Here is a 21,147-nt window from a genome sequence, read left to right as displayed (position 1 = left end):
TAATAAAACAGAAGAACAAGGAACTGATGGAGAAACAGAGGAAGAGCTTAACTGAGAAAAATGAAAAAGGATGGAGTAGGAAGGCATGTAATGTAAAAGAAATTACAATTAACCCTTGGTATCTGCAGGGGATCCCTTCCGGATCCCCTGGAGGATACCAAAATCTGCAGATGCTCAAGTCTCACTGTCTTCAATGGTAGTGTGGCCATGTGGCTGCTCCACCATTGGGGACAATGGGATTTTGCCAGCCCGCTACTCTCAAAGCCAGCTTCTCTGCTCTCACTGCAGCGGGTGGCAGGGGGCTACCTCCTCTTTCCACCTGCTGCCGATGCCTCCTTCTCTTCCTTCCTCCCTCCTCCTCTTCCCCCTGCCACCACCATCGCTGCTGCCTTCATCCACCTCCTCCCTCCCTCCTCTTCCTTCCTCCTTCTCCTCATCTCTTCCTCTTCCTCTTCCTGCTACCACCGCCTCTGTCTTTTCCTCCTCCATGTGGACTTATCATCTGTGAATGCTGGCATCAGTGCTGGCATCCGCGGATGGCAAGTCCACGGCTATGAAGGTACTACTGTAGTCATTTTCACTCTACCAGTTGCACTATGAGTATATTGCATAGTGACTGAATGTCTTTTTAAAATCACATCTACAAAACTCATTTCTACAAAAAACAGATTGCAAACTACTATTAGCTGAAAACCAACATTCATAATATTCTTACAAGTTCCAATCCAAAGAGACTGCTGTCTTCCCAAACATCTTCCGACACGGCATCAACAATAAGCAGAAGGTCTTCAGTGAGCAACTCCAAAACTTTCATGGTCACTCTCCTACTGCCTGAGAGTTTACATGAGAAAGATGTTAGAACAATGACGCTTCCAGCTATTTAGAGTAAGAATGTAATATTTCTGATTAACAGATGTTTAAGCCTCATCTTCACTGAAGAAATAAACCAGTTAGATACCACTTCAACTGCCATGGTTTAATGCTATGGAATTCTGGGATCTGTAGTTTTGTGAAACGTCTAACCATCTCTGTCTAAGAGCTCTGGTGCCACAAAAAACTACAAATCCCAAAATTCCATAGCACTGACCCATTCAGTGTCAAACTGCATTATTTCTGCAGTGCAGATGCAGCAATAGAAAGAGGAGCGTTGAACCCTTCCAAGTTTCAGAGTGGTAGCAGCGATAGGAGTCCTGGTGGCACAGTTGTTAAATGCTGGTACTACAAGGGCTCCAAGGTTGACTCAGCCTTCCATCCTTTCACAGGTTGGTAAATTGGTTTACAGACTGTAAACCGCGAGAGTTCTGAGTTCACTGATAAGCAGTATAGAAATGTAAATGCTATTGCTAATGCTATAGTCCATTGCAGAAAAAAAATTGGAATCTTACAGAGCTGGAGCAGGAATTGTATGGCCAACCAGATATTGTTGGACTGCAATTCCCTACAGTCCCAGACATTATGAATCATAGTGAAACTATGGTGAGATATGCTGCAAGTTGTAGTTTTGACATCTGGATGTCTGCACATTTCTCATGCCTTTTATACACTAAGGCATTTATTGTGATATCAGCTAGTATTGAGAAAGCCAGAAGTTGTCTGAATGCAACTTTCATCAGCCCTAACATAACCAATGATGAAAGAGGGTGGGGACTGCAGATCTATAGTATCTGCAAGGCCACATGTTCCCCTTGCCTGGTATAGGTTTCTGTGGACATAATCCACACTTTTTTAAATAGAAGGAACTCATGGTGATGTGGGTACAAATAATGAAATCAAAAAGAAATAAAATACAGCAAATACAGATAGTGGTAATCACCTTAACAGTCACATTCACAAATTATTATTTGGATGTCAAAACCACATTCCTGGATGCCAAAAACAAGAACCCTGCATTGGCAAGTCAATCAACATATTCAATGTGATAAAGAGCCTTTGTCTCAAGGAGGCAAGCTTTGAGACAGATCAATAGTTATCCTATCAGCTCTGGAGATAGCAGACAGATCAATAGGCATCCTACCAGCTCTGCCCCAGATTTGCCAACAGAACCCTCTCCCATCAGTCTTAATTGTTAGATGGCAAAAAATAGCATATGATTACCCTCGATTCAAATCTCCATTCAGTAATGACTCTCAGTCAGCCACTTTCCATTAATCTCTATCTCTCCATCTGCCCTAGCTCTCAAAATTGCTGAAAAAATGAACTGAAAGGAAGAGACATACATACTGTCCTGAATTCCTTGAAGAAAGTGGCAGATTTCAAACAAAAATCCACAGAATGCACCAAAATTCACTGTATGTGAATATGCTCATAAATCTTCTGATAAGAATCCTTGTTTCATAGAATCATAGAATCATAGAATCGTAGAGTTGGAAGAGACCACTAGGGCCATCCAGTCCAACCCCCTGCCATGCAGGAAATCCAATTCAAAGCATCCCAGACAGATGGCCATCCAGCCTCCGTTTGAAGACCTCCAAGGAGGGAGACTCCACTACACTCCGAGGGAGTTTGTTCCACTGTCGAACAGCCCTTACTGTCAGGAAGTTCCTCCTAATGTTGAGGTGGAATCTCTTTTCCTGCAGCTTGCATCCATTGCTCCGGGTCCTAGTCTCTGGAGCAGCAGAAAACAAGCTTGCTCCCTCCTCAATATGGCATCCCTTCAAATATTTAAACAGGGCTATCATATCACCTCTTAACCTTCTTTTCTCCAGGCTAAACATCCCCAGCTCCCTAAGTCGTTCCTCATAGGGCATGGTTTCCAGACCCTTCACCATTTTTGTCGCCCTCCTTTGGACACGCTCCAGTTTCTCAATGTCCTTTCTGAATTGTGGTGCCCAGAACTGGACACAATATTCTAGGTGGGGCCTGACCAGAGCAGAATACAGTGGCACTATTACTTCTCTTGATCTAGACACTATACTTCTATTGATGCAGCCTAAGATAGCATTGGCCTTTTTAGCTGCCGCATCACACTGTTCACTCATGTTCAACTTGTGGTCTACTTGGACTCCTAGATCCCTTTCACATGTAGTTTCATTCAGCCAGGTGTCACCCATCCTATATCTGTGCATTTTATTTTTCCGCCCTAAGTGCAATACCTTACACTTCTCTGTGTTGAATTTCATTTTGTTAGCTTTGGCCCAGCTTTCTAGTCTATTCAGGTCGTTTTGAATCTTGATCCTGTCCTCTGGGGTATTAGCTATTCCTCCTAATTTGGTGTCATCTGCAAATTTGATAAGTATGCTCCCAATTCTGTCATCCAGGTCATTGATAAAGATGTTGAATAGCACTGGGCCCAGGACAGAGCCCTGTGGGACCCCACTGGTCACTTCTCTCCAGGATGAAAAGGAGCCATTGTTGAGCACCCTTTGGGTTCGGCCGGTCAACCAATTACAGATCCATTTAACAGTTTCTTTGTCTAGCCCACATTTTATAAGCTTGTTTGCAAGAATGTCATGGGAAACCTTGTCAAAGGCCTTACTGAAATCAAGATATACTATATCCACAGCATTCCCTTCATCTACCAAGCTGGTAATTTTATCAAAGAAAGAGATTAGGTTTGTCTGGCATGACTTGTTTCTCTGAAACCCATGTTGACTTTTTGTGATTATGGCATTGCCTTCTAGATGTTCACAGACTCTCTGTTTAATGATCTGCTCCAGAATCTTTCCTGGTATTGATGTCAGACTAACTGGACGATAATTGTTGGGATCCTCTTTTTTCCCCTTTTTGAAGATGGGGACAACGTTTGCCCTCCTCCAGTCGGCTGGGATCTCTCCTGTTCTCCAGGAGTTTTCAAAGATTATTGCCAATGGCTCCGATATTACATTTGCCAGTTCTTTTAATACCCTTGGATGGAGTTCATCTGGTCCCGGAGACTTAAATTCATTTAGATTAATAAGGTGTTCCTCTACTATCTCTTTACTTATTCTGTGCTGAAATTCCCCTATTCTGTCCTCTGCTCCATTATCCTCAGGTTGAGCACCCTTTGCCTTTTCTGAGAAGACTGAGGCAAAGAAGGTGTTGAGTAATTCTGCCTTTTCTCTGTCTTCTGTTAGCATTTTGCCATCTTCTCCACGCAGTGACCCTACCGTTTCCTTCTTCTTCCTTTTGCTGCGGACATATCCAAAAAAGCCCTTTTTATTGTTCTTAACCTCTCTAGCAAGCCTGAGTTCATTCTGTGCTTTAGCTTTTCTGACTTTACCCCTACACATGCCTGCTATTTCTTTGAATTCCTTTTTTGTGATTTCCCCCTTTTTCCATTTCTTATACATGTTCCGTTTCAAACTTAGCTCAGTTGAAAGTTCCTTAGTCATCCATCCTGGTTTCTTGAGACACCTCCCGTTTTTCTTTCTCACTGGAACTGTTTGAAATTGTGCCTTCAGTATCTCTCTTTTGAGAAACTCCCATCCATCCTGAACTCCTTTATCTTTTAGTATTTCTGACCATGGAATCGCCCTCAATACTTCTCTAAGTTTACTGAAATTCGCTCTCCTAAAGTCTAGGATGCGTGTCTGACTATGCCTGGCTTCTCATGCATAGCTACAAACTATTGTTTCACTGTCAAATGTCTATTTGGGTTTTAAAAGCCTTTATATTTCTAATAGAATAAAAACCTGAGTTATAGAAAATCTGGACTCTTATAAACAAAACCTTCCTTTTTAAAAAATCTCACCTGTTCTTAGAAGAGGCACAACATATTCCAAAATAGCTACACAGAACTGAGGAAGACTAAGCTGTAGAAACTGTAACTCCAAAGTGTCCTCACTCTCCAGTTCTGGCAGGTCAATATGGCCAATATCCAAAGGTGACTGGACAGATATTCTGGAATTTACATTAACATGAGAACTGCTTCCACTACAAAAAGCAAAAATGGCATTAATATACAATTGATAGCTCTACTATTTGCAAGCATCAGGCAACAAGCTTAGCAAATTCCTTAGCTCAAGGTCATACTGTTGGATACCCCAAAATTCAACTTACATTCATTATTTATTTATAAAAAAATATTTACCTCTAACTTTTTAATGTAAAAAAAAATTACTAACGCAAAAACTAAATAAAATTAAAGATAAAAGTTATAAGCCAGAGAAGACAAACAGTTAAAACTTCAGTATCACAAATAAGTGCCCTGAAGGCAAGACTGAACATGAAATATAAACAAACAGTGGGCCCTTGGTATTTTCTGGGGTTTGGTGCCAGGATATGCTCATGGATACCAAAATCTGTGCATAATCAAGTCTCTTATATACAATGGCAAAATCAAGGTTTGATTTTTGGAATTTATAATTTTAAAAAATATTTTCAAGCCATCGATGGTTGTATCTGTGGATAAAAATCCATGGATACAGAGTGCAAACTGTATTCACTTGGAATTTGGGGAAACTTTAATTCTAACATAGGGCCTGAACATATAGGCCAAAATAAAGCTGCTTCGGGTCACTTTGGAGGTATGCTGTTTAAATGCTCCATGCATCCTAAGAGGCTGAAAGCCGCGCTCCAGTCCTAAGGACTAGATCACAGCTTTGACACAGCTCCTGGCCTCTTAAGAAGTGTGTATCATTGAAACAGCATACCTCCAAAGTGACCCAAAGCAGCTTTATTTTGGCCTGTCTGTTCGGGCCCATAATTTTTAAAAGCTTGTCTGCCAGGTCTCTCACCTGGAAGATGCTGCATCCCAATCCTGACCATCTCCTCTGGGACGCTGACCTGTACGTCCTATCACAGATGGTCGAGGACTACTACCTCCAGGTGATGGATTCTGAGAATGAGAGAGTCTTCTGGCATCTTGACAGTATGACACAGAAGAATTCTGCGAAACAGCACCTTTTATAATGTTAAACATATATGTAAGATTCCTGTGTGCCACAAGCACATGAATGTGAAAACTGTCAGTTAAAACCCCTGTTTGTTCAGCTGCATAAAAAACAATCACAACAAACCACAAATTAGAAGACAATTCAGATTCCACATCAGCAAATTCAGATCTCCTGTCCTTGACATTAAAAATGTTAACTATAATAATTCTCAAAACAGTAGAATGGTGCTAAGGAATACAGAAAGCAAGGGTGGGGAACTGGTTTGGGGCAGTGAGACAATTCCCTCAACCCTCTCCATCCAGATGATGGCAGGGGCATAATCATGCCCCAGACATCATTGTGTTTCCAGCCAGCAAAAACAAAGAGGAAAGTGAAGTACACTCTGCTGGGAGCCCCATACCTGACAAAAAAGACAACTTTTAATATATTTTGCAGGGAAGTTTGATCAAATATTTGCCATGAGATGTATTTCTTCTGTGAAAAGCAGAATCACACTGATAAAAAAGAGAAAAGCTATATGAGCATATGAAAGGCATTACCTGTCAAGCTATTGTATCAGCTAACTGTACTAGGCAAGGAGAACCAATTATCTTTGTGCCATGCCACTATAATTGCGTTCAACACAACATGGGCAAATTCTTTCTTATAGTCACTAGGATTCTACATTACATCTCATGTGTAAATACTTTAATTCCCAGATAACAAATCAACTTGAAATAAATTATTTCTGGAAGCAATGCACCATATCTTTTGAGAGTTTTTTTCCCCTTTTTTGCAATTACTGTAGCTGCATGTCCTGAAAGATATCTGAACGACTTCAGTTACAAACGCTGCTGTTGTTGAAGGCATCTGGATACACTCTAGCTATGAGTCTTTTAAGATGTAGGCCAGGGGTGTGCAAGTGGTCCCCCTAAATGGTTTTTTGGCTCTCAACATTTGCATCTTCTATGGTCAACATCTCTAGAATCTGCAAATTTTTATTGTATTTTATTTTGTCAAGTCAAAAAGGAAGGCAAATTGCTCCTCCTGGAAACATTCAAGTCCATGAATTTACTTTTTCAATAGATTTCAATGCCTCCCTGTATTGTTTAGCATGAAAAATATACATTTTTGAGAGCCAGAAGCAGACTTCCAGCCACTTTGGATTCTTTGTTTTATGTTTTAGTAGTCCATGCAGCCCTTGGAGGATCCCAGGGCATAAAAATGGCCTCTGGACCTTCCCCAGTTGCCCATTCCTGATTAACAACAACAATAATATTTTATTTCTTCCCCTAATCTCCTCAAGGCTTGAGGCGAGGTATAGCATATTAAAATACAAAACACCATTAAGAAGAAAAAAGCATAAAAACAGTTAAATATATTATAACACCATTAAAGTACACTCATATGAGTACATTCTTTAAAATATACAAATTAAAGAGTCATGTTTTAAAATCGATTGGGTAGGCTTGCCAGAAAAGATGTGTCTTTAAGGTTGTTTTAAATGTCATCAGCATTTTCAGCAGTTGTTATCTTTTCCGACAGGTCATCTCATAGTCTAGGGACAGCAGATGAAAAGATCCTCTGGGAAAACATTGCCAGTCTAGTCCTGACCTCAAATATGGTGTTCATTTCTACCTGGCTCAAGAGAATGACACTCAAACTGACTCCAGGTATAAAGGTAGAAGGTGCTGTGGTTCTGCTTTAAGAACAGAACCCCGGAGACCATCTACCTGTAATTTGTGAAAGACATAGACACTGGTCTTCTGGCTGGCACATGGGAGGATGGGACCCTGGCTGACTCCAAGTACAATGGTGTTGTTGAAAGTACTCAGAGATCACATTTCTGAGGGTTTCTTCAAGTGTTATAATTGGAGCAATGTTTAGCTTTGGGTTAAATGTGTAAGTTTTGCAGATATGTAGATAGCTCTCACCCTTGGTCTCTATTTTTCTCTTTTATTAGGCATTGCTGTGAATTATCAATTAATTTCTTCATCTTGTATATATTTATTTCTCTGTGATACCTAGCTTACTCAAATTTTGAGTTGTAACTGTAACTGACTTATCTGGAAACTTTGTTTTATGTTATGTAACATTTTTTGGTTAAAGGAGCATGCAAATAAATATGTCTTCCACAGAAATTGAAAAAAATGTCTGGTTAAAGTATAATGAAGAGTTAGCTTACTCTATTATAGCTATATACAAACCTGTATCACTTGAAAGAAAACTTGGATCTCTATGGAAGTTCAGTCTGTTTCTTAAGAAGACACATAACTGTTCCAGACATAGGACACCCTGTAAGGCTAAACGGTATTGTCCATCTCTCCCAAGAGCCAGTGTAGTTAGAGACAGAAGACTCTGAAGTAAACAAAACTGTGTATTATTGCCATATCTACACTGTGTTAAGAACCAGAGAGACAGATTTAAGGAATGGCTATGCTTATGTATCAGATAATCCACATACACAAATAGGAACTCCTTCCATTTCCATTTTGACTTCCTATGGCACTAGCGAAATGTCTCAAGTATGATACAAAACAAATCAAAAGCACATCTGAACCTACTGTATTTCTTATGCACTGAATGCAGGAGTACATACATAACTGAATTTGGTGTAACGGCTTAACTGTCTGTGATAATGCACCATTAAGGAGTTCAATATTTATGTCTCCTTCTGAGACTGAGCAAGTGTGATTTGCCTGAGATCACACATGGGTTTCTGTGCCAGAGTACGGGAGTCAAACCCTGGTCTTGAGAATCATAGTAAAATGCTCAAATTACTACACCATGCTAATTCCAAAATCTCTGTTTTCTGTTTCATTTTTCTTTCTTCCTCAGATGGTAAAAATTAAGATACATTTGGTGTGGAAGGATATCAGCTTGTAGCTCTGTCTTTAGCATAGCTTATAGTCACATTTGTTTGTACAAAATTAAGACTTCTGTATAACCAAGGTCAACTGTGGTTAGTACTCAAATGGGAGACCACCAATGTATAGCAGGTGTTGTAGCCTATGTTTCAGAAGAAGGAACTGGCAAAACCACATCTGAGTATTCCTTGCCTCAGAAAACCCTGTGAAATTCATGGGGTCACCCTAAGCAACAGGCAGCTTGAAGGCACATACATACACAATTTGGTATGTTTCATGCCTCAGTTATGAATAACTCATTTTACATTACTAAAACAGTAAAGTAAGTTTAAATTTGTTATAAAAATATGTATTGCATATATTTCAATTTTCCCCAAGTCTGTTCTTGTTTTTTCGAACCCACTCCACAAAGAAAAATGGGTTGCTTCCCTATGGCATTAGAATTACATAATTTTTTTTTTAATACGTTTACTCCTTGGCAATGAAATATTTTAGTTAAAAGTATTCCTAACCTGTACAATCTTAGGTCTCTGAAGAAAGATCTCAGCAGGAAAGTCTTGCATGATAACATCTTGTAACAGCTCACAGGTATTCCAAATTAATCTGTGACTCTTACTTCTCAATGAACTGAAAACACACATTTAAATAAATGTATTTGGAACTACCTTTTAAAAGAAACCTATGTCAGCTACTATGTTAAAATTGATTTGTTTTAGCCCACCTATTGACATCACATCACAAAACAACTCTCCTAGGAAGGCTCCTAGAGTTTCTGTCATTATTGGTCTACATAACTGCAATTTATTTCATTCCCCCCACACAAATCATTGATGGGACAGTCATTCACAAGGAAAATTGTAGTGGCCTGGATCGAGTGGTAGCAATGTATTTTTACAACTCCAAACATACTCAATGAGTGATCCATTAGCTCCTTGCACAAGTGGGTCCCAGCGCTGGCCCATGCAACAGAGAGGCTGGGTGGTATAACATGCCAATTGGATACCTGCTCCACCCATAAGTCAAGACCACATCAGGCCAGCTTTGCAACCATTCCTCCTTCTACAGGCTATGCTCTCTCTGATCCCACATTACACTGATGAGATTTTTTGCTCCACCAAAGCTACAAAGGATCTCAAACACTGTTTGCATAAAATACCATTAATGTAATGTACCTTTCACTTGATGAAAGAACATGTCTATCTGTTGTGGTCAGAGATAACCAAGGGAATGTAGAAAACTTCAGACATTTCACTCCATGTTTGACTAGGGGAAAGAAAAGTATCTTTTGTATGCACCATGACACCAAACAAAGAGAAAACAAACATGCATTCATTGTTCTTACAGTGTAAACTGATAATGCTTTCATGACAGATAAATCTGATCTGGTATTAAGTAATTTCTACTATCATCAATGATAAATTTTCTGAAGTTCTAATGTTAAAGACTATGTCTCAACAAATCAGATTTTGCAAAACGGAAAACTTTATTGTATTTTGCTCTGCCTTTGAGCAGACGTTCAATCCTGGACATTTAGAAAAGAGTAGGAATAACATACAACCCCCCTCCCCCTGCAACTAAGTACATCCAGCTCTTTACACTGCAATCCTATGGTTCATAGGAGGGTGTACCAGCAGTCATAAGATACTGTATATTGAATCTTCCACTGAGGCTGGATAGAGTACTGTGACTTCAAACCCCCTTCCCAGACCCTACCAAAAGTTCTTCATTATCTTCCTCCCTGATGTCAGAGCTCTGACAGTAGAAGGGGTAAAAAGGGCTAAGACAGGGATAGTGGCATAAAAAGGTCAAAGGAGAACATAGACCTACAGATTCAAATGTATCTTGTCAAGCATTACAATTACCTACCACTTTGTTGCTTTGGTGGGACTTCTGTCTCTTGTAGATGACTTTTCCTTTGTTCGAAGTATCCAACATGAGCATCTTGAGACAAAACTTAAGGATATAGAACGATAATAAGAAACAGCATTTCCTGTGTTATACAGTTCGTCCTAATACAGTCTAAACTATTTTATTACAATGCAGTGGCGGGGCGGTTGGAGGGGGGAGGTGTCTTTTGACATGTAGCCCTTGCCTCTTTCATTTTTGAAGACGTGTGTTCCTAAAGTGACACATCATTCTTCAGAAATTACTTAAGGAACAGACAGTAACAAATATGAATGCCCTTAGCAAGAGTCAATAACTGGTCTGAGTAAACTCACAGTCTTTGCTGCAAGATTTGCACTTCACTAATAAACATATCAAAAGCAAAGGTGTAACTCACTTGGATTACCCAATGTTGAGCAGGGCTGGGCTTGATATGGCACTGCATGATAATCAGAAGACATTTCTGAAGGTAGCACAAACAGCCCATCCAGAATCCTATCAATCACATCCTGTAGATTTGGGTCCACATTTGGACGCAGTTGGGAGAAAAACTCCACTCCCCCAATCCCAACGAACTGCTCCACAGCCGATGGGTGCTAAAATTAGAGAGACAATACCAGGTTAATAATAAGTGAGAAATGTTTCTGGGCTTTTAAGAGGAAAGAAATTTTGTTGTTGTTATGTGCCTTGAAGTCATTTCCAACTTGTGGCAACCCTATGGCAACCCTATCATGGGGGTTTCCAGGCCTGAGAGTGTGTGACTCACCCAAGGCCACCCAGTAGGTGTTCGTGGCCTAGTAGTGAATTGAAACCCGATATCCAGAGTCATAGTCCAATGCTCCAACCACTACACCATGCTGGCTCTGGAGCGTTACTGTATATAGTCAAGTATAAGTCTAGAAATTTTAGTCACAAAATTGAGCCCCCAAAAACTGAATCAACTTATCCACAGGTCAGTATAAGTACAGTTGTCCCTCTGTTTGTGCGGACTTTGAATCCGCATCCCTCGCTTACTTACAAGGGGCAAACAGAGGGACTTCAAATGAGGTGTGCACTGCCATTCAAGCCAATAGGGTTTGAATATTGGCAGATTTCTGTTTTCACCGGGGGTCCAGAACAGATCCTCCATGAAAACGGAGGGGTGACTGTAGTGTACTTTAATTCTTATTTTAAAAAAGGCACAATCCCCTGGTGAAAGACAAAAAAGGTAATCTGTCCTAGAAGCATTGTCCCCTTCTATCTCATACATTCAACCATCAGTGCGAGCACAAACAATTATGCCTGCTGGGATTTTGTAAATTTTTTGTTATTGTTTCCCTTTACTTCATCCTTTAGCTCCTTTGTTACATGCCCCAAAGTTTTATCCTCAGCTTATCCATTGGTCATATCAAAATCCTAATATTGGCCCCAAAACCTGCCCTCGACTTATGCATGAGGTCGACTTACAGTTGAGTATATACAGTAAATTAAAAGCCATCTTTCCAAAAGTCAGTTTTTCCTCACTGTGAACATTTATATATTTATTTCTATTCCACCTTCCTCCCAGAAAAGGACCAAAGGTGGATCACAAGATAAAAACTTTTTAAAAACTCTACAATAAAAATTTTAAAAACCATTAAAATCATATACAGTGAGCCCGCGCCATATGCGGGCTCCTTATAGTCGTCTTTCAGCATACGCTGAAGCCACCTGGGAAATGCGTGCACGCCCTGTGCACACGCACTGCCACATGGCAAGCACGAGCCCCATTATATTCAATGGGGCTCATGAATGGTGCGCGTGGCTGTGTGGCGAGCATAAGCCCCATTGGTTATAATGGGGCTCAAGCTTACGCGTTATTTGTTTTACATGGGGGGGTCTGGAACGGATAAAGCAAGGCCCACTGTAGTTAAAACAGTATGAAATTAACTTAACAAGAAGATTTTCTCATGTCCTCACCAAGTGAGCCTGTGATGCTGGTGGAACCATGAGAAAATCTTCTCCTGAAGATCTTAGGGCTCTAGCAGGTTCATACAACGATATACAGTCTCTCAAATAGTCTGGACATAAGCCATATAGGGCTTTATGGGTCATGACCAGCACTTTGAATTGTTCTCGGAAACGAACCAGTAATCAGTGAAGCTGTTTCAACAAGAGAGGTATATGCTGTCCATAACTGAGCCCGGTCAACATTCTAGCTGTGGCATTTTGAACCCACTGAAGTTTCCAGACAATTTCCAAAGGCAGCCCCATATACAGTGTGTTACAGTAGTCCAAACAGGATGTAATCAAGGCATGTGTCACCATAACCAGATCTGACATTTCAAGAAATGGGGACAATTGACACACTACTTTTATCTGTGTGAATGTACTCCTGGCCACTGCTGAAAACTGGGCATCCAGGCTCAGAGTTGAGTTCTGGAAAACACCCAAGCTGTGAGCCTGCTAATTAAGACTGTTTCTGTTAATAAATGCCACATAGGAGCAAACAGTACAAGAAGTCCTACCTTTACCAAGTTGCTTATTAAATTTAAAACTTCTTCTTTCATTGGCACTACAGGAAAGTTGAACCACTCTAAAAGATTGAGAAATAGCAATTTTTCTTGTACCAGATCAGCATATGCAACCAAGCAGTGGTCTAATTTACACAAAATGTTCTTAAGAGCTCGTTCTCGAATCTCAGCCAGCTGATGACCTGTTCAAAAAAGAGAGAACAAAAAGGAAGATATTTCAGAAGAGAAAAAAAAATCACATTTTATTTAGTTATTTTTTTAATATCCCACCTTTCACCCAAAATGGCTTATGTATAAGTTAAAATAAAATAGTTAAAACAACAGATAACTATATGCAGTAATTTAAAAATAACAAACAATCCAATTAAAATATGCATTTAAAACAGTTAAAATACATTCAACAGACAAAAAGTGATACAGCAAACCCACTGAACATCCTTCTGCCCCAACCTGTTAAAAACAGAAGGCCTGTTGAAATAAAAAGGTATTTTCCTGCCAGTGGAAAGATAGCAGAGAGGGGGCCAACTGTGAGTCTTCATCTCGCTTGTCTTTGCCAAATAAACTTGTGAGTGTGCTGAATGGAGAGAAAGCCCTCCTCGAAAAGCATAAGACTCAGGCAGGCTAATATGAGCATGTATGGGTGATCATTCAGGAACTAAACTCTGGAGGATTTCAGAGGTCATAACTAGCACTTAGAGTTGTGAATTTGAATTGTGTTCTGGTCCAGAAACAGACCAGAAGCCAGTGAAACTGTTTCTACAAGGAAGTTACATGGTCGCCACACCAGTCCTGCTCAGTAGTCTACCTGCAGCATTTTGGAGCTGAAGAATTTCCAGATTGTATCAAAAGGCTATACCTTATACATAATCCATACAGGATGTAATTGAGGCAACTGTTAATGTGGCCAGATCTGACATCTCCAGCTGGCACACAAGTCTAAAGTGTGCAAACACACTCATGGATGAGTTCAGAGTACACCCAAGCTATGAACCTGAAATTTCAAGTTGAGGCTGAGTCCCTGTTCCCTGATCAGCCTTTTGATTGACAAGAGAACCCTGTAGTTATATTGTACTTCGGATGCATTGGTTCCAGCATATACCTGCATACATACAGCAACCTAAGTGAGGTCAAAGTGGAAGGCACCAAATGTAATTTACATATGTATGTGTGTGAGTGTGGATGGATGGGTATTGTTGTGTCCCTTCAAGTTGTTTCCAACTTATGTCAACCCTAAGATGACAGGGGATTTGCCACTGACATACTCTGAGGTTGAGAGTGAGACTTGCCCAAGGTCACCCAGTGGGTTTCCATAGCCAAGCTGGGATTCAGACCCTGGTCTCCAGGATCGTATTTCAATGCTGAAATCACTACAACACACTGGCCCTCTCTCTCTCTCTCTCTCTCTCTCTCTCTCTCTCTCTCTCTCTCACACACACACACACACACACAGAGAGAGAGAGAGAGAGACGGCCTTCGTATACATGGATTTTTTTATACACGGATTCAAGCATCCACGGTTTGAAAAAGTTTTTAAAAAGTATAAATTTCAAAGATCAAACCTTGAGTTGCCATTTTATATAAGGGACACCATTTTGCTATTTAATGGGACTTGAGCACCCACGGATTTTGTTATCCACGGGGGATCTCAGAACCAAATCCCAGCGTATAACAAGGGTCCACTGTATATGCAACCCCGTACCCAGTTACCAGGCATTAACAATTCCAGTGGAACTTAAGAGTAATCACATGTAGGACTGCACTGAAATCAAAAGGACTTCAGTTAATCACAATTAATTTCTCCCATTGACTTCAATGGGTCTATTTTAAGCCTGGTCATCTGGATCCAAACTCCATGTTTTTAGCCCCCTTCATTCTACAACTGAGCATAACCATATAAACCATAGAAATTAGAACAACATTGGTAAGGCACATACAGAGTTTGAAGGCAGTATTTGGAAATGCTACAGCTCTCAGAATCTATCAGTCAACATAGCAGCTGACCATGCTGGATTCTGGCAGTTATAGTCCAAAAGGGGATTTTTTTCTATACATGAGGTGAAAATAATGCCAATGCAATGATGGAACTGCTATATCAAACAGGTTCCACAGTTGAATGCAGAAAATTAAAATCCCATCTATAGCCTTAACAAAAAAACAGAGTGACTCTGAGGATATGTTTAGTTTCAACCCAAAATATGTGTTATATTGTCTCAGTGGCTAGAAGTGAAAATGTCAAATGAATAAAGTGAATCCCTACATTTAATTCTGCTTTCAAAATGTTAGTAGAGATTGACAAAGCCCACTGGGAAAAAAGTCTTATTATACAGATTTAAATTCACACCATACTGGTTTGTTATTAGCCAGGATCTCTTTCATAGAGCTACGAGATGCTGCTGCTATAGGTAAATGTGTAAAGCTAAGCAGAATTTATAGAAAGCATTTTGAACTGAATAGTGCTTTTTATGACTGAGCAGACACAGCATTACTGTTTTCTAACAGAATTCAATAAACAAGAGCTTCCACTAAAGGAATTTGCTTTCTAGTTTCATTTTACACTGTTTTTGCTCACAATGTACATCACTGAGAAACCTGGCTCTGACTAATCAAAACATCCAACAAACTACTTTAAACAGGGCTATCTATCTCAGTACCCTAAAGGCACCAGATCCCATCTGATCTTGGAAAGATCTGCCCTGGTTAGCAACTGGATGGGAGACTGTCAAAGAATAGCTGGTGCTGAAGACTCTGTTGCAGAGGAAGGACCTGGCAAAATAACAGTTGAGTATTCCTTTCCCCAAAAAACTTTATGAAATTCATGGGGCTGTCATGTGTCGAGAGGCAATTCGAAAGCACACACACAAGGAAGACAACAGTAATTTGAACCAACACAGAAATACCCTGGGGATAACCAAACAACCTCATTACACAAATGAAAACGAAACAAAACAAACTAATTTGCTAGTCCCCCGAGAGCAAATAGCATCCAAGAAGAAAATAGCTCCCCTAAGATTATAAAAAACAGTTTGTTACTATTATCATTGGTTTCATGATCTAACCAAGTTGTTATCATATGGAGTTTGAGCCTATCAAATGACTTAAGAGTGCATCCAAGAATCTAACAGTCAGTGAAGTATTGTCAGATAATATGGCACTCACCCATTGGCACTACCTTTCTATGGGGGCGGGATTGTGTGGTTTCTGTGAAGCAAGCGACTGTGCTGACAGTACTATTGCTACTGGAAGGGTCTCCCAAGTCAGACAGGCTTTTGCCAAGAGACCTGACTAAAACCCCATTAAATATACAGTTGGCCCTTCTTATACACGGATTTTTGATACACGGATTCAAGCATACACAGTTTGAAAATGTTCCAAAAAAGTATAAATTTACCTTGATTTTCCATTTTTTATAAGGGACACCATTTTGCTACGTCATTATATTTAATGGGACTTGAGCATACACGGATTTTGTTATACACGGGGGATCTTGGAACCAAACCCCAGCATATAACAAGGGTCCACTGTAGTTTAGAAACCAAAAACTAATTTGATACAGAATTAATCATTGCTCAAGTCAACAAAAGCCACATCAGATGTCAAAATTCCTAGAAATCAGACAAAAAATTGGTTACAGGATGATGATAATAATGATGAATTACTACTACTACTTTATCCATACCTCACTTTTACCCAAATACCAGGATTTAAGATTGTCCCTTGTCCCTCCTCTATTTAAACAACAACAAGAACACTGTTTACATAGTTGTCACATTAGCACATTTTACCAGAGATTTCACCATCTCTGCAACTTGTCAGAGCCAGAAAGGTGAATAGTGAGAGGGGGGATGGTGAATATGCAGCCTAGTCCTATATATAATGTACAGATATCATCCCCACCCATTAATATGATCTACTCATTAGAAAATGTAGATGAGATTGTAAGGCTGCAATTCTAATACAGGTTTACCTGGAAGCAAGTTTAACTCCAAGCATGGGCTTGCATCATTTAAGCTGCTGCCCCAAACAGGTTGAAACCCCCTCATCTGTGATTCTGAAATCCAAAACTGGGCACCTTTGCCCTCTGCGGATTCAGCGTATACATATTTTGTTTCATACCCCAAACTTTTTAAAAATATTATGTACAAGCTATGTGTATAAAGTGTGTAAGAAAGATAAATTGTGAAATCAAAGGCTTTCATGGCTGGCATCCATAGTTTTTTGTGGGTTTTTCGGGCTATGTGGCCATGTTCTAGAAGGAAGAAACTCTTTTAGAACATGGCCACATAGCCCGAAAAACCCACAAAAAACTAAAGATAAATTGATTTCATGTTTAGACTTGGGTCCCATCAAGAGTTCAACCTAGGTAACAAGAAAATCAAAATATTCAAAGTGTTCCTGTACAGAGACTGCAGTCAAGAAATAAGTAGACCAGGAATGGGAAGGGCAGCCATGAAAGAACTAGAGAAGATCGTAAAGTGTAAAGACATATAACTGAGCACTAAAGATAGAACTGTCCAAGCCACTGCATTCCCCGTCTCCATGTACGGATGTGAGAGCTGGACAATGAAAAAAGCAGATAGGAAGAAAATTAATTCATTTGAGATGTGGTGCTGGAGAAGACTGCTGAGAGTACTGTGGGCGGCCAGAAAGACAAACAAATGGTTCCTTGAACACATTGAGCCTGAACTCTCTCTGGAAGCCAAGATGACTAAACTGAGGATGTTGTACTCTGGCTGCATCATGAGAAGCACAACTCACTAGAAAAGACACACAAATATACACACACACGTGTGTGTGTGTGTATAGAGAGAGCGACTAAAATGGTGAAGGGCCTGGAAACCATGCCCTATGAGGAACACCTTAGGGAGCTGGGGATGTTTAGCTTGGAGAAGAGAAGGTTAAGAGGTAATATGATAGCCCTGTTTAAATATTTGAAGGGATGTCATGTTGAGGAGGGAGCTGCTCCAGAGAACAGGACCCAGAACAATGGGTGCAAGTTCCAGGAAAAGAGATTCCACCCCAACATTAGAAAGAACTTCCTGACAGTAAGGGCTGTGGAACAAACTCCCTCAGAGTGTAGTGGAGTCTCCCTCCTTGGAGGTCTTTAAGCAGAGGCTAGATGGCCATCTGTTGGGGGTGCTTTGATTGAGATTTCCTGCATGGCAGGGGGTTGGACTGGATGGCCCTTGCGGTCTCTTCCAACTCTATGATTCTGTGATTATATATATATATATATATATACACACACACACACCAGATGCTAGATGGATGGACTCTATTAAGGAGGTCACACAGGTATGAATTTTCAGGAACTAAGCAGGACAGTGGAGGATAAGGGGTCTTGCAGATGTCTCCTCCACAGGGTCGCATGGGTCTCTCATCCCATTACATAGCTCTATGCAATTGCAGATATTCCAAAACCCAGAAAAATCTGAAACCGCAAACACTTCTGGGCCCAAGCCTTTCAGACAAATGGGGAGGAAGACTCAGCCTGCACACAGATGATCTCTGAGCAGACAAGACTCAGGTCCAAAACACACTGCAGGAATAATCCAGTTTGAGACCGCTTTAACTGCTCTGGCTCAGTGCTAGGGAATTCTGGGAATTGTAGTTCATTTGTGGCACCAGTGTTCTGTGACAGAAAAGGCCAAATCTCACAAAACTACAGCTCCCTGAATTCCCTAGCACTGAGCCAGGGCAGTTAAACCGGTCTCAAACTGGATTATTCCTGCAGTGTGTTCTGGACCTTGGTAGTGAGCATATTGGTCTGAGCGTTGAAGTGTGACTCTGGGGACCTGGGTTCGAATCCCTGCTCGTCCATGAAAACTTCTGTGTAAGTCACACTCTCTCAGCCTCCACAGGAGAAGGCAATGGCCAAACCTCTTCTCAACAAACCTTGCCAAGAAAACCCCATGATCTACGGTTTGCTATTAGGGTCATCGTAAGCTGGAAGCAACTTGAAGGCTACAACAAGAACAAGGACGAATAATAATATCAACAATAACAACAACAGACAATATTGCACTGGTGCAGAGAGTTGCTTGCTGGCTCTGCTGCTAGTTCCCAAACTGTGCTTTTGGACTTCAGCTCCCAGAAGCCTCAGCCATGTTGGCCAACAGCCTGGGATTCTGGGAGATGAATTCCAAAATTCCCTTAAAGAGCACAGTTTGGGGACCGCTGTAAAGGGAATGCCCTTGCCTTTCCTTCAAAGGCAGCTGCTGAAGAAGGGCAGGACGAACCCACTTACGGAGTTTCCGGATCAGGGGCGCCAGGGAGAGCTCCGGAGAGGCAGCAGAGCCGGCCATCTCCGCTCCGACCCACATTCAACCGCCGCGCCTAGAGCGCCCGCGAAGGCGTAAGGAGAGCGCGGGAGGTGACGTCACCAGCGCGAAAGGGATGCTGGGAAGTGTAGTCTTCGCAAGAGGCGGCGAGATTTGGCATCGTTCTCGCGATGCTGGGGTTATTTCCCGGTGGGAGGGGGAGGGAGAGGGAGAAGAGAGAGAGGGGATTTCTTCACTCTCAAGTGAAAAGTCAGCCGCGTCCTCTCTCTTTCCTAGACTTTTAGGACACACTGCAGAAGTAATCCAGTTCGAGACCGCTTTAACTGCTCAGGTTCCAATGCTAGGGAATCCTGGGAATTGTAGTTTATTCTGACACAAGAGCTCTCTTGACAGAGAAGGCTAAATGGTTCACAAAAGGAAACTATTTTGATGTAAACCGCCTCAATCTTATTAGAGAGGCGGGATAGAAATTATTATTATTATTATTATTATTATTATTACAGTATTATTATTGTTATTCCCAGGATTCCCTGGCACTGAGCCAGAGCAGTTAAAGCGGTCTCAAACTGGACTATTTCCGCAGTGTGTTTTGAACGACCTATGGCTGCATCCGCACAGCAGCAGTAATCCAGTTTCATAACACTTCAACTGCCAATGCCACTTTGCTTAAAAGGCGTTCACAAGAATACTGGATCACCTGCAACGGCATATAAACGTTTAGAAAGAAAATCAATCACTAAAGCATTAAAAGCAGCGTGGCTTTACAAACATTTGGCATACGTTCCAGTGACCTTTGTCAAAGTTGTAAGTAGATGGTACTGTGTGAAGTCCAAGGCTTTTATGGCCGGCATCCGAATCAAGGAACACAAGAGACACTGCAGACTGGGCCAGCCTGAAAAATCATCAGCAGCAGAACATGCCACAAACCATCCTGGGCATAAAATACTGTTTGAAAAGACTGAGGTTCTGGACCATCAGGGACGTAGCCAGGATTTTAGGAAAGGGGGGGCGGGTCCAGACTAATGGGGCTTGGGTGCAGCGGTGCAGCAGCACACACCATTCATTTTTCTAATGGAAGGGGGGGGTCCAGACCCCAAGATCCCCCCCTTGGCTACGTCCCTGGGACCATGCCAACCACTACCATGTCAGGATGCACAGGGAAGCCATTGAAATCCACAAATACCTGGACAATTTCAACCGGAAAGAAGAAACTCCTAAAGTGAACAAAATTTGGCTACCAGTCCTGAGGAATAGCAAAATAAGGACTCAGCAAATGCAAATGGGAAACCATTCAGAGTCAGGGGCTTTCTCAGCAGATAATGATCACCAATTAGCAGACACTAATCCTCTTTTGCATTAGCCTCCCAGCCTGAGGCCGGCCATCAACACAGAACAATACACATGCAAATCACTCCTGCATTCCCAGGCTCACACAGTATATACACACCCAACTTTTTCCAGGCAAAGCATTCTCTGAAGATGCCAGCCACAGATGCTGGCGAAACATCAGGAAGAAACTCTTCTGGAACATGGCCACATAGCCCAAAAAAACCCACAAAAAACTAAAGATGGTACTATATCCCACTTAGCCTACCAATGTTGGCAAGAGAGGAGATAGGACATAACATATGCTATAGTTTTGGGGAATCATTCACAAGCTGTATAAAGGTACATACTGGTCTATTGACCTCCTGTTAGTGGGAATTGCTATAGTAATCACAAACTTACAAAGAAGAAGGAAATTATTAAGTCCCAACTGGGACTCTTGGTTTGTTGACCAATATCAAATTATTGAGTCAGTTTGGGTAATCCGTTGCTGCTAGTTTCTGATTCT

The 21,147-nt window shown here is 41.1% G+C and overlaps 1 protein-coding gene across 1 annotated transcript in view; it reads right to left on the bottom strand.

Moving 5' to 3' along the window:
* Positions 1 to 19,355, bottom strand: part of RTTN (rotatin) — a 117,528-nt gene extending 98,173 nt beyond the window's left edge. The window contains exons 1-10 of the mRNA XM_089516951.1: positions 19,280 to 19,355; positions 13,030 to 13,217; positions 10,941 to 11,139; positions 10,526 to 10,612; positions 9,832 to 9,922; positions 9,172 to 9,286; positions 8,000 to 8,150; positions 5,655 to 5,820; positions 4,670 to 4,851; positions 716 to 831 (exon numbers count right to left, since the gene is read on the bottom strand). Of these exons, the coding sequence (XP_089373077.1) occupies positions 716 to 831; positions 4,670 to 4,851; positions 5,655 to 5,820; positions 8,000 to 8,150; positions 9,172 to 9,286; positions 9,832 to 9,922; positions 10,526 to 10,612; positions 10,941 to 11,139; positions 13,030 to 13,217; positions 19,280 to 19,355 (1,371 nt within the window). The remainder of the gene's footprint in view (positions 1 to 715; positions 832 to 4,669; positions 4,852 to 5,654; positions 5,821 to 7,999; positions 8,151 to 9,171; positions 9,287 to 9,831; positions 9,923 to 10,525; positions 10,613 to 10,940; positions 11,140 to 13,029; positions 13,218 to 19,279) is intronic.
* Between the last annotated feature and the right edge of the window lie 1,792 nt (positions 19,356 to 21,147).

The sequence above is a fragment of the Sceloporus occidentalis genome, unplaced genomic scaffold, assembly GCF_023333645.1.
Source record: "Sceloporus occidentalis isolate IW3139 unplaced genomic scaffold, rSceOcc1.0.p SCAF_3, whole genome shotgun sequence".
NCBI classification, from domain to species: domain Eukaryota; kingdom Metazoa; phylum Chordata; class Lepidosauria; order Squamata; family Phrynosomatidae; genus Sceloporus; species Sceloporus occidentalis.
Note: the sequence above shows the minus strand (reverse complement) of the source record. Positions and strands in the feature narration are given on the sequence as shown.